Source organism: Bufo bufo, chromosome 2 (assembly GCF_905171765.1).
Source record: "Bufo bufo chromosome 2, aBufBuf1.1, whole genome shotgun sequence".
NCBI lineage: Eukaryota > Metazoa > Chordata > Amphibia > Anura > Bufonidae > Bufo > Bufo bufo.
In genome coordinates this window covers 825896263-825911750 of record NC_053390.1, presented here as the reverse complement: position 1 = coordinate 825911750, position 15488 = coordinate 825896263, and the positions used below count along the sequence as shown (strand labels likewise).

Genomic DNA, 15488 nt, shown 5'->3' with positions numbered 1-15488 from the left:
CTGTCACTCAAATTACACTAGTGTGCAGCTCTGTCAATGATATTACACTAGTATACAGCTCTGTCACTGATATTACACTAGTATACAGCTCTGTCACTGATATTACACTAGTATACAGCTCTGTCACTGATACTCCACTGGTGTACAGCACTGTCACTGATATTACACTAGTATACAGCTCTGTCACTGATATTACACTAGTATACAGCTCTGTCACTGATATTACACTAGTATACAGCTCTGTCACTGATATTACACTAGTATACAGCTCTGTCACTGATACTCCACTGGTGTACAGCTCTGTCACTGATATTACACTAGTATACAGCTCTGTCACTGATATTACACTAGTATACAGCTCTGTCACTGATATTACACTGGTGTACAGCACTGTTACTGATATTACACTAGTATACAGCTCTGTCACTCAAATTACACTAGTATACAGCTCTGTCACTGATATTACACTAGTATACAGCTCTGTCACTGATATTACACTAGTATACAGCTCTGTCAATGATATTACACTAGTATACAGCTCTGTCACTGATATTACACTAGTATACAGCTCTGTCACTGATATTACACTAGTATACAGCTCTGTCACTGATATTACACCGGTATACAGCTCTGTCACTGATATTACACCGGTATACAGCTCTGTCACTGATATTACACCGGTATACAGCACTGTCACTGATATTACACTAGTATACAGCTCTGTCACTGATATTACACTAGTATACAGCTCTGTCACTGATATTACACTGGTGTACAGCACTGTCACTGATATTACACTAGTATACAGCTCTGTCACTGATATTACACCGGTATACAGCTCTGTCACTGATATTACACCGGTATACAGCTCTGTCACTGATATTACACCGGTATACAGCACTGTCACTGATATTACACTAGTATACAGCTCTGTCACTGATATTACACTAGTATACAGCTCTGTCACTGATATTACACTAGTATACAGCTCTGTCACTGATATTACGCTAGTATACAGCTCTGTCACTGATATTACACTGGTGTACAGCACTGTCACTGATATTACACTAGTATACAGCTCTGTCACTCAAATTACACTAGTATACAGCTCTGTCACTGATATTACACTAGTATACAGCTCTGTCAATGATATTACACTAGTATACAGCTCTGTCACTGATATTACACTAGTATACAGCTCTGTCACTGATATTACACTAGTATACAGCTCTGTCACTGATATTACACTAGTATACAGCTCTGTCACTGATATTACACTAGTATACAGCTCTGTCACTGATATTACAGCGGTATACAGCACTGTCACTGATATTACACTAGTATACAGCTCTGTCACTGATATTACATTAGTATACAGCTCTGTCACTGATATTACACTAGTATACAGCTCTGTCACTGATATTACACTAGTATACAGCTCTGTCAATGATATTACACTAGTATACAGCTCTGTCACTGATATTACACTAGTATACAGCTCTGTCACTGATATTACACTAGTATACAGCTCTGTCACTGATATTACACTAGTATACAGCTCTGTCACTGATATTACACTAGTATACAGCTCTGTCACTGATATTACACTAGTATACAGCACTGTAACTGATATTACACTAGTATACAGCTCTGTCACTGATATTACACTAGTATACAGCACTGTCACTGATATTACACTAGTATACAGCACTGTCACTAATATTACACTAGTGTACAGCACTGTCACTGATATTACACAAGTATACAGCACTGTCACTGATATTACACTAGTATACAGCTCTGTCACTGATATTACACTAGTATACAGCTCTGTCACTGATATTACACTGGTGTACAGCACTGTCACTGATATTACACTAGTATACAGCTCTGTCACTGATATTACACTAGTATACAGCTCTGTCACTGATATTACACTAGTATACAGCACTGTCACTGATATTACACTAGTATACAGCTCTGTCACTGATATTACACTAGTATACAGCTCTGTCACTGATATTACACTAGTATACAGCTCTGTCACTGATATTACACTAGTATACAGCTCTGTCACTGATATTACACTAGTATACAGCTCTGTCACTGATATTACACTGGTGTACAGCACTGTCACTGATATTACACTAGTATACAGCTCTGTCACTCAAATTACACTAGTATACAGCTCTGTCACTGATATTACACTAGTATACAGCTCTGTCACTGATATTACACTAGTATACAGCTCTGTCAATGATATTACACTAGTATACAGCTCTGTCACTGATATTACACTAATATACAGCTCTGTCACTGATATTACACTAGTATACAGCTCTGTCACTGATATTACACCGGTATACAGCTCTGTCACTGATATTACACCGGTATACAGCTCTGTCACTGATATTACACCGGTATACAGCACTGTCACTGATATTACACTAGTATACAGCTCTGTCACTGATATTACACTAGTATACAGCTCTGTCACTGATATTACACTAGTATACAGCTCTGTCACTGATATTACACTGGTGTACAGCACTGTCACTGATATTACACTAGTATACAGCTCTGTCACTCAAATTACACTAGTATACAGCTCTGTCACTGATATTACACTAGTATACAGCTCTGTCACTGATATTACACTAGTATACAGCTCTGTCAATGATATTACACTAGTATACAGCTCTGTCACTGATATTACACTAGTATACAGCTCTGTCACTGATATTACACTAGTATACAGCTCTGTCACTGATATTACACTAGTATACAGCTCTGTCACTGATATTACACTAGTATACAGCTCTGTTACTGATATTACACTAGTATACAGCTCTGTCACTGATATTACACTGGTGTACAGCACTGTCACTGATATTACACTAGTATACAGCTCTGTCACTGATATTACACTAGTATACAGCTCTGTCACTGATATTACACTAGTATACAGCACTGTCACTGATATTACACTAGTATAAAGCTCTGTCACTGATTTTACACTAGTATACAGCACTGTCACTGATATTACACTAGTATACAGCAGTGTCACTCATATTATGTTAGTATAACAGCCCTGCCAATTATACACTAGTATACAGCACTATCATAATATTACAGTATTATACAAGTCACTGACATTACACTGTGATATTCCTGGGTATTACTTTCATTTATCTCTTATATTACACTGAATTTTATAGGTTTGTCTTTAATGCTGTTAAAGTTCTCCGCTCATTGTCATTGGTCTGTCAGTGTAATGCTATCAGTAGACCAGGGGTGCCCCAGTCTATGGGTAATCTCTCAATAACTTGGTCACACAGGTCAGACAGGTTACTGGGGACTCAGAAAAGGTATACCAGGTGCACCGACTGGAAGAAAGGTTGCACAGTAGTGACAGATGACAGCGCAGGCTGCTGAGAAACACCAGTAATGGGAGCACAGACAGAGCAGACTCGGGCAGTATAGAGCAGACCCGGGCACTATACAGCAGACCCGGGCACTATACAGCAGACTCGGGCAGTATAGAGCAGACCCGGGCACTACACAGCAGACATGGTCACTACAGAGTAGACCCGGGCACTATACAGCAGACTCGGGCACTATACAGCAGACTCGGGCAGTATAGAGCAGACCCGGGCACTATACAGCAGACCCGGGCACTATACAGCAGACCCGGGCACTATACAGTAGACTCGGGCAGTATAGAGCAGACCCGGGCACTACACAGCAGACATGGTCACTACAGAGTAGACTCGGGCACTATACAGCAGACTCGGGCAGTATAGAGCAGACCCGGGCACTACACAGCACACCCGGGCACTATACAGCAGACATGGTCACTACAGAGCAGACCCGGGCACTACACAGCACTTCCGGGCACTATACAGCAGACATGGTCACTACAGAGCAGACCCAGGCACTATACAGCAGAACCGAGCCCTACAGAGCAGACCTGGTCACTACAGAAAAAAGACTTCTATAAGGGATCAGTGATATGTATTATAGACCACAATATGTATTATAGGGCACCAATATCTATTATAGACCACCGATATATATTATAGGCCGCTGATTTATGTTGTAGACCACTGATATATGTTATAGACCACTGATATATATCATAGACCACTGATATATGTTATAGACCACTTATATATATCATAGACCACTGATATATCATAGACCACTGATATATATTATAGACAAATGATATATATTATAGACCACTGATATATATTATAGACCACTGATATATATTATAGACCACTGATATATATTATAGACCACTGATATATATTATAGACAAATGATATATATTATTGGCCGCTGATATATGTTATAGACCACTGATATATGTTATAGACCACTGATATATGTTATAGACCACTGATATATATTATAGACCACTGATATATGTTATAGACCACTGATATATGTTATAGACCACTGATATATATTATAGACCACTGATATATGTTATAGACCACTGATATATATTATAGACAAATGATATATATTATTGGCCGCTGATATATATAATAGACCACCGATATATGTTATAGACCACCAATATATGTTATAGACCACCGATATATATTATAGACCAATGATATATATAATAGACCAGTGACATTTATTATAGACCAGTAACAGGTCTCCATGTTAGGCACCTGTTCATTGCCAGTCCCAAACAGTTGGTGATGTCACTAACAGAGGCAGGTCAAATGGTGATGATGTCACAAATGAAAACTTTATCCCTGAACAATATAATCCCAGAGGTGACAGCGGAGGATGGGTCAAGGGGCACACCATTACACCAACTAACAGAATGTCCACAGACAGTAGTGTCTCAAGAAGATAAAAAAAAACATCACTAGTGTCACAGACAGGTAATATTACATCACTAGTGTCACAGACAGGTAATATTACATCACTAGTGTCACAGACAGGTAATATTACATCACTAGTGTCACAGACAGGTGATATTACATCACTAGTGTCACAGACAGGTAATATTACATCACTAGTGTCAGATACAGGTCATATATCATCACTAGTGTCACAGACAGGTGATATTACATCACTAGTGTCACAGACAGGTAATATTACATCACTAGTGTCAGATACAGGTAATATTACATCACTAGTGTCAGATACAGGTAATATTACATCACTAGTGTCAGATACAGGTAATATTACATCACTGGTGTCAGATACATGTAATATTACATCACTAGTGTCATTTATAGATAATATAACATCACAATTATAACAAAAATCATAGAACATCACTGGTGACATACACATATATATAGGCAGATAATATAACATGTCCAGTGTCACAGAGAGGTAACACAATATCACTAGGGTCACTGACAGGTAAGATAACATCAGTAGCATCACAAACAGGTATAATCATCATCACTTGTGATATTTATATAACATATATAGACCATCAATAGTATCACAGAAAGGTAACACAATATCACTAGGGTCACTGAAAGGTTATATAATATCATCACAGACAGAAGCAATATAACATAACCAGTGTCACTGGCAAATAATATCACATCACTAGTGTCAGATACAGGTCATATACCATCACTAGTGTCACAGACAGGGATATAACATCACTACTGTCACAGACAGAGAATATTAAATCACTAGTATCAAAGGCAGGGAAATATAACATCACTAATATCACAGACTGGTAATATAACATCACTAGTGAAAAACGGGGGTAACTTTCCATGACCCGTGTCACATGTAGATTCTATAATGTCACTAGTGCAGTAGAGCCGTGATATACACTATAACATGTCACAGGCAGGTAGCATCACTGGAGGACACGTAAGCTGCTGTCACTAGATGGACTCATGTGTTTTTTCAACTGTATTAACTGTGCAACTATGTAACTAGTGTGACTGACAGGTAAGGTACTGTCACTAGTGTGGCTGACAGGTAAGGTACTGTCACTAGTGTGGCTGACAGGTAAGGTACTGTCACTAGTGTGGCTGACAGGTAAGGTACTGTCACTAGTGTGGCTGACAGGTAAGGTACTGTCACTAGTGTGGCTGATAGGTAAGATACTGTCACTACTGTGGCTGACAGGTAAGGTACTGTCACTAGTGTGGCTGACAGGTAAGGTACTGTCACTAGTGTGGCTGACAGGTAAGGTACTGTCACTAGTGTGGCTGACAGGTAAGATACTGTCACTACTGTGGCTGACAGGTAAAGTACTGTCACTAGTGTGGCTGACAGGTAAGGTGCTGTCACTACTGTGGCTGACAGGTAAGGTACTGTCACTAGTGTGGCTGACAGGTAAGGTACTGTCACTAGTGTGGCTGACAGGTAAGATACTGTCACTACTGTGGCTGACAGGTAAAGTACTGTCACTAGTGTGGCTGACAGGTAAGGTGCTGTCACTACTGTGGCTGACAGGTAAGATACTGTCACTACTGTGGCTGACAGGTAAGGTACTGTCACTAGTGTGGCTGACAGGTAAGGTACTGTCACTAGTGTGGCTGACAGGTAAGATACTGTCACTACTGTGGCTGACAGGTAAGGTACTGTCACTAGTGTGGCTGACAGGTAAGGTGCTGTCACTAGTGTGGCTGACAGGTAAGGGGCTATCACTAGTGTGGCTGACATAAGGTACTGTCACTAGTGTGGCTGACAGGTAAGGTGCTGTCACTAGTGTGGCTGACAGGTAAGGTGCTGTCACTAGTGTGGCTGACAGGTAAGGTACTGTCACTAGTGTGGCTGACAGGTAAGGCACTGTCACTAGTGTGGCTGACAGTAAAGGCACTGTCACTAGTGTGGCTGACAGGTAAGGTACTGTCACTAGTGTGGCTGATAGGTAAGGTACTGTCACTAGTGTGGCTGATGGGTAAGGTGCTGTCACTAGTGTGGCTGACAGGTAAGGTGCTGTCACTAGTGTGGCTGACAGGTAAGGGGCTATCACTAGTGTGGCTGACATAAGGTACTGTCACTAGTGTGGCTGACAGGTAAGGTGCTGTCACTAGTGTGGCTGACAGGTAAGGGGCTATCACTAGTGTGGCTGACAGGTAAGGTGCTGTCACTACTGTGGCTGACAGGTAAGGTGCTGTCACTAGTGTGGCTGACAGGTAAGGTGCTGTCACTAGTGTGGCTGACAGGTAAGGGGCTATCACTAGTGTGGCTGACATAAGGTACTGTAACTAGTGTGGCTGACGGGTAAGGTGCTGTCACTAGTGTGGCTGACAGGTAAGTTGCTATCACTAGTGTGGCTGACAGGTAAGGTACTGTCACTAGTGTGGCTGACAGGTAAGGGGCTATCACTAGTGTGGCTGACAGGTAAGGTTCTGTCACTAGTGTGGCTGACAGGTAAGGGGCTATCACTAGTGTGGCTGACAGGTAAGGTGCTGTCACTAATGTGGCTGACAGGTAAGAAGCTATCACTAGTGTGGCTGACAGGTAAGGGGCTATCACTAGTGTGGCTGACAGGTAAGGTGCTGTCACTAGTGTGGCTGACAGGTAAGGTACTGTCACTAATGTGGCTGACAGGTAAGGGGCTATCACTAGTGTGGCTGACAGGTAAGGTGCTGTCACTAGTGTGGCTGACAGGTAAGGTGCTGTCACTAGTGTGGCTGACAGGTAAGGGGCTATCACTAGTGTGGCTGACAGGTAAGGTGCTGTCACTAGTGTGGCTGACAGGTAAGGTGCTGTCACTAGTGTGGCTGACAGGTAAGTTGCTGTCACTAGTGTGGCTGACAGGTAAGTTGCTGTCACTAGTGTGGCTGACAGGTAAGGTGCTGTCACTACTGTGGCTGACAGGTAAGTTGCTGCCACTAGTGTGTCTGACAGGTAAGTTGCTGTCACTAGTGTGGCTGACAGGTAGGTTGCTGTCATTAGTGTGGCTGACAGGTAAGTTGCTGTCACTAGTGTGTCTGACAGGTAAGTTGCTGTCACTAGTGTGGCTGACAGGTAACCTACACAGTAAAACAGGCAGGTAAGTACCACAGAAATATCGCTAGTGCACACTCACACTCACACAGAGGTCGGTACCTGTAAGATCCAGTGGAAGGTTTCGCCCACCAGTGGAAATCCCATAGAGCCCTTGGGCATGGGCAGTTTGCAGGACTTGTCCCGAGTAGCCGCCCAGCGCAACTGCCAGAGCTGCTGGGAGATGGCGAGGAGCAGGAGCACGGAGACCAGGCAGGCGGCCAGAGCGGCCAGGCACCACAACACCATCCTCAGCGACCAGAGCACCTGGGGAGGGAGAGAGCGTCACTCATAGCCCAGAGACTGAGGGACCGAGCACCGGCAGCCAGACTGCTGCAGCTCCACACACGACAGCCTCTTATAAAGAGGAGGGAGGCTGCGGGCTGGAGGCCAGGTACTGTCTCTACTGGCTGCTGTACTGAGGGAGGCGGGGAGACTGAGCCCTCTACTACTGTACACTACTACTACACCTAATGCTACTCCTCCTGTACACACTGCAGCCTCTTATATAGAGGAGGGGAGGCTGCGGGCTGGAGGCCAGGTGCTGTCTCTACTGGCTGCTGTACTGACGGAGGCGGGGAGACGGAGCCCTCTACACCAGGCTCAACTTGCTTTCTTATTCGGCAGCTTCTTATTCACATCATTTGTATTTTTTGTGTTTTTTAGTGAATTTTGAGGACACCTTATCTACGGTAACGGGAAAAGTTGCAGTGAGCGGTCATTAACGTAAACCAGCTAAAAGCGGCATTAAAGTACGAAAGATGGGCACAAAATGGGCATCAAAGTGGGCACGAAAAAGTGTGATTTAAGGAATAAAATGAATTTGGGCCACGGATCTCACACTGCCACCATACAGAGGGTGATGCCCCGCATCGGATACAGCGGAGCTCAGCCTGGCACAAACAGGTTCTGGGCATGAAAACTGGCATCAGAGTGGGCAGACGGGCACTCTTCACTGATTGGAATTACTGCTAGATTGATTACAACTGATAGCAATCATTACCACACTTTAAGTACTGTGTACCATCCTCTGCAATGATACTACTATAGTTATAGACCGCTAATACTACTATACGCTGCCGACCTGATAGAGAGCGCTGCCAGTGGTACTTGAAATTGCGGACAAGATTAGGCATTTTCTATTATAGTGCCGGCGATGTGCGGTCCGCAAATTGTGGAATACACATTGACCGTGTCCGTGTTTTGTGGATCCGCAGAATACTTACGGACGTGTAAATGGACCCTCACACTGTCATCAAGCTACTATTACTACCCCTTGTGTGGATTCTGTTACTACTACTACTACTGCTGTCCTTTGTTGTATCTGCTTACACCACTACTAATACTGCACCCACATACAGTAATACTCACAAGTGTTGGGATTACTTCTACTGCTTTAATTGACAGCATGTCTAATACTACTGCTTACAACTACTATTGTAACCTGCTTGTGTTAATACTCAAGCTCTATTCTGCTAATACTACTGTTACTACGACTGTAACCTGCTGTCACTAACACTATCACTTAACTCTGCTAATACTACTATTACTACTTTGGAAACATGCTGGCACTAATATTAGAGCTATACTCTGCTAATACTACTGTTACTACTACTGTAACTAACACTATCACTTAACTCTGCTAATACTACTATTACAACTTTGGAAACATGCTGGCACTAATATTAGAGCTATACTCTGCTAATACTACTGTTACTACTACTGTAACCTGCTGTCACTAACACTATCACTTAACTCTGCTAATACTACTATTACTACTTTGGAAACATGCTGGCACTAATATTAGAGCTATACTCTGCTAATACTACTGTTACTACTACTGTAACTAACACTATCACTTAACGCTGCTAATACTACTATTACTACTTTGGAAACATGCTGGCACTAATATTAGAGCTATACTCTGCTAATACTACTGTTACTACTACTGTAACCTGCTGTCACTAACACTATCACTTAACTCTGCTAATACTACTATTACTACTTTGGAAACATGCTGGCACTAATATTAGAGCTATACTCTGCTAATACTACTGTTACTACTACTACTACTGTAAGCAGCTGTCACTAACACTATCACTTAACTCTGCTAATACTACTATTACTACTTTGGAAACATACTGGCACTAATATTAGAGCTATACTCTGCTAATACTACTGTTACTACTACTGTAACTAACACTATCACTTAACTCTGCTAATACTACTATTACTACTTTGGAAACATGCTGGCACTAATATTAGAGCTATACTCTGCTAATACTACTGTTACTACTACTGTAACCTGCTGTCACTAACACTATCACTTAACTCTGCTAATACTACTATTACTACTTTGGAAACATGCTGGCACTAATATTAGAGCTATACTCTGCTAATACTACTGTTACTACTACTGTAACCTGCTGTCACTAACACTATCACTTAACTCTGCTAATACTACTATTACTACTTTGTAAACATGCTGGCACTAATTTTAGAGCTATACTCTGCTAATACTACTGTTACTACTACTGTAACCTGCTGTCACTAACACTATCACTTAACTCTGCTAATACTACTATTACTACTTTGGAAACATGCTGGCACTAATATTAGAGCTATACTCTGCTAATACTACTGTTACTACTGTTACTACTACTGTAAGCTGCTGTCACTAACACTATCACTTAACTCTGCTAATACTACTATTACTACTTTGGAAACATACTGGCACTAATATTAGAGCTATACTCTGCTAATACTACTGTTACTACTACTGTAACTAACACTATCACTTAACTCTGCTAATACTACTATTACAACTTTGGAAACATGCTGGCACTAATATTAGAGCTATACTCTGCTAATACTACTGTTACTACTACTGTAACCTGCTGTCACTAACACTATCACTTAACTCTGCTAATACTACTATTACTACTTTGGAAACATGCTGGCACTAATATTAGAGCTATACTCTGCTAATACTACTGTTACTACTACTGTAACTAACACTATCACTTAACGCTGCTAATACTACTATTACTACTTTGGAAACATGCTGGCACTAATATTAGAGCTATACTCTGCTAATACTACTGTTACTACTACTGTAACCTGCTGTCACTAACACTATCACTTAACTCTGCTAATACTACTATTACTACTTTGGAAACATGCTGGCACTAATTTTAGAGCTATACTCTGCTAATACTACTGTTACTACTACTGTAACCTGCTGTCACTAACACTATCACTTAACTCTGCTAATACTACTATTACTACTTTGGAAACATGCTGGCACTAATATTAGAGCTATACTCTGCTAATACTACTGTTACTACTACTACTGTAAGCAGCTGTCACTAACACTATCACTTAACTCTGCTAATACTACTATTACTACTTTGGAAACATACTGGCACTAATATTAGAGCTATACTCTGCTAATACTACTGTTACTACTACTGTAACTAACACTATCACTTAACTCTGCTAATACTACTATTACTACTTTGGAAACATGCTGGCACTAATATTAGAGCTATACTCTGCTAATACTACTGTTACTACTACTGTAACCTGCTGTCACTAACACTATCACTTAACTCTGCTAATACTACTATTACTACTTTGGAAACATGCTGGCACTAATATTAGAGCTATACTCTGCTAATACTACTGTTACTACTACTGTAACCTGCTGTCACTAACACTATCACTTAACTCTGCTAATACTACTATTACTACTTTGTAAACATGCTGGCACTAATTTTAGAGCTATACTCTGCTAATACTACTGTTACTACTACTGTAACCTGCTGTCACTAACACTATCACTTAACTCTGCTAATACTACTATTACTACTTTGGAAACATGCTGGCACTAATATTAGAGCTATACTCTGCTAATACTACTGTTACTACTGTTACTACTACTGTAAGCTGCTGTCACTAACACTATCACTTAACTCTGCTAATACTACTATTACTACTTTGGAAACATACTGGCACTAATATTAGAGCTATACTCTGCTAATACTACTGTTACTACTACTGTAACTAACACTATCACTTAACTCTGCTAATACTACTATTACTACTTTGGAAACATGCTGGCACTAATATTAGAGCTATACTCTGCTAATACTACTGTTACTACTACTGTAACCTGCTGTCACTAACACTATCACTTAACTCTGCTAATACTACTATTACTACTTTGGAAACATGCTGGAACTAATTTTAGAGCTATACTCTGCTAATACTACTGTTACTACTACTGTAACCTGCTGTCACTAACACTATCACTTAACTCTGCTAATACTACTATTACTACTTTGGAAACATGCTGCACTAATATTAGAGCTATACTCTGCTAATACTACTGTTACTATACTGTAACCTGCTGTCACTAACACTTGCACATTACTCTGCTAAACTACTATAGCACTTCTGTAACATGATGCCACTAATACTAGTTCTCTTCCCTCCTATTTGTAATGTTTCTACTATTGAAATATGCTGCCATCAATACTAGCATTTTACTCTGCAAATAGTGTACTTCTGCAACATGCTATCACTAATACTAGTTCTCTACTCTGCTGTTACTAATGTAACTAGAATTGTAACCTGCTCCATTAATAGTTGTACTCTACCCTACTATAATGACAGTTACTACTACTATAACCTCCTGCCACTAACACTTGCACTCTGCTAATACTACTATTACATGCTGCCACTAGAGCTACAACTTTATTCTGTTAATACTACAATTACTACTTCTAAAAGAAGCTGACACTAACATTAGTTATTTGCCCTGCTATTACTGTTACTACTGTAACCTGCTGCCACAAATACTACTTATACACTCAGCTGATACTACTATTACTAGTTATGTAACCTACTGCCACTATTTTACTGATACTACTATTAGTACTTCTGTAACATGCTTCTACTAATACTAAATTTCTGCCCTGATTTTACCAATATACTAATAATGTGATCTGCTGCCCTCTAATACTAGTACTTTACTCTGCTGATACTACTATTACTACTTTAACATGCTGTCACTGATATCAGTTCTCTTCTCCGCTGTTACTAATGTAACTACTATTGTAAACTCTTCCATTAATACTTGTGCCCTACCCTGGTATAACTACTGTAACCTGCTGCCACTAATACTAGTTTTATACTCTGATAATACTACTACTTTTGTAACCTGCTGCCACTAATACTAGTTTCATACTCTGTTAAGACTACTATTACTAGTTCTGTAACATTTTGCCACTAATACTAGTTCTCTTTTTTTTACGATTGTTACTACTACTACTGTAACCTGCTGCCACCAATACTAGTTCTATACTCTGCTAATACTGCTATTACTACTTCTTTAATGTACTGTCACTAATACTAGTTCTTTACCCTTTTATATCTACTGTTACTATTGCTGTAACCTGTTGCCACCAATACTAGGGCTATACTCTACTAATACTACTATTACTACTTCTGTACCATGCTGTCATTAATACTAGTTCTCTACCCTATTACAAATGTTACTACTACTGTAACCTGCTGCAACCAATACCAGCACTTACCTCTACTAATACTACTATCACTACATGCCACTAATCATTCTCTACCCCACTGTTACTAAAGTTACTAATACTGTAATCTGCTAGCACCAATACTAGTACTTCATCCTGCTGCTGATTCTACTACTATTACTACTTCTGTAATATGCATCTACTAATACTAGTCCTCTTTCCTATTTTTACTAAGGTAACTATTACCGTAACCTGCTGACAACAATGCTGTGCTGCACAGGGTTCTGTCACATCTTATACAATAGACTGCCCCTCCATGCTGCACAGGGTTCTGTCACATCTTATACAATAGACTGCCCCTCCATGCTGCACAGGTTTGTTTTCTATATGTTATACAATAGACTGCCCCTCCATGCTGCACAGGTTTGTTTTCTATATGTCATACAATAGACTGCCCCTCCATGCTGCACAGGTTTGTTTTGTATATGTCGTACAATAGACTGCCCCTCCATGCTGCACAGGTTTGTTTTCTATATGTCGTACAATAGACTGACCCTCCATGCTGCACAGGTTTGTTTTCTATATGTCATACAATAGACTGCCCCTCCATGCTGCACAGGTTTGTTTTCTATATGTCATACAATAGACTGCCCCTCCATGCTGCACAGGTTTGTTTTCAATATGTCGTACAATAGACTGCCCCTCCATGCTGCACAGGTTTGTTTTCTATATGTCGTACAATAGACTGCCCCTCCATGCTACACAGGTTTGTTTTCTATATGTCGTACAATAGACTGCCCCTCCATGCTACACAGGTTTGTTTTCTATATGTCGTACAATAGACTGCCCCTCCATGCTACACAGGTTTGTTTTCTATATGTCGTACAATAGACTGCCCCTCCATGCTACACAGGTTTGTTTTCTATATGTCGTACAATAGACTGCCCCTCCATGCTGCACAGGTTTCTTTTCTATATGTCATACAATAGACTGCCCCTCCATGCTGCACAGGTTTGTTTTCTATATGTCGTACAATAGACTGCCCCTCCATGCTGCACAGGTTTGTTTTCTATATGTCATACAATAGACTGCCCCTCTATGCTACACAGGTTTGTTTTCTATATGTCGTACAATAGACTGCCCCTCCATGCTGCACAGGTTTCTTTTCTATATGTCATACAATAGACTGCCCCTCCATGCTACACAGGTTTGTTTTCTATATGTCGTACAATAGACTGCCCCTCCATGCTGCACAGGTTTGTTTTCTATATGTCATACAATAGACTGCCCCTTCATGCTGCACAGGTTTGTTTTCTATATGTCATACAATAGACTGCCCCTCCATGCTGCACAGGTTTGTTTTCTATATGTCGTACAATAGACTGCCCCTCCTTGCTGCACAGGTTTGTTTTCTATATGTCGTACAATAGACTGCCCCTCCATGCTGCACAGGTTTGTTTTCTATATGTCGTACAATAGACTGCCCCTCCATGCCGCACAGGTTTGTTTTCTATATGTTATACAATAGACTTCCCCTCCATGCTGCACAGGTTTGTTTTCTATATGTTGTACAATAGACTGCCCCTCCATGCTGCACAGGTTTGTTTTCTATATGTCATACAATAGACTGCCCCTCCATGCTACACAGGTTTGTTTTCTATATGTCGTATAATAGACTGCCCCTCCATGCTGCACGGGTTTGTTTTCTATATGTCGTACAATAGACTGCCCCTCCATGCTGCACAGGTTTGTTTTCTATATGTCATACAATAGACTGCCCCTCCATGCTGCACAGGTTTGTTTTCTATATGTCGTACAATAGACTGCCCCTCCATGCTGCACAGGTTTCTTTTCTATATGTCATACAATAGACTGCCCCTCCATGCTGCACAGGTTTGTTTTCAATATGTCGTACAATAGACTGCTCCTCCATGCTAC

General features: G+C 40.7%; 1 protein-coding gene across 1 annotated transcript in view; it reads right to left on the bottom strand.

The window, feature by feature from the left end:
• LOC120990500 (cytochrome P450 26B1) overlaps positions 1-15488 on the bottom strand; it is an 85882-nt gene that overhangs the window by 36450 nt on the left and 33944 nt on the right. Inside the window, exon 2 of the mRNA XM_040419351.1 lies at positions 8065-8268. Within this exon, the coding sequence (XP_040275285.1) occupies positions 8065-8250 (186 nt within the window). The 5' untranslated portion in view covers positions 8251-8268. The remainder of the gene's footprint in view (positions 1-8064; positions 8269-15488) is intronic.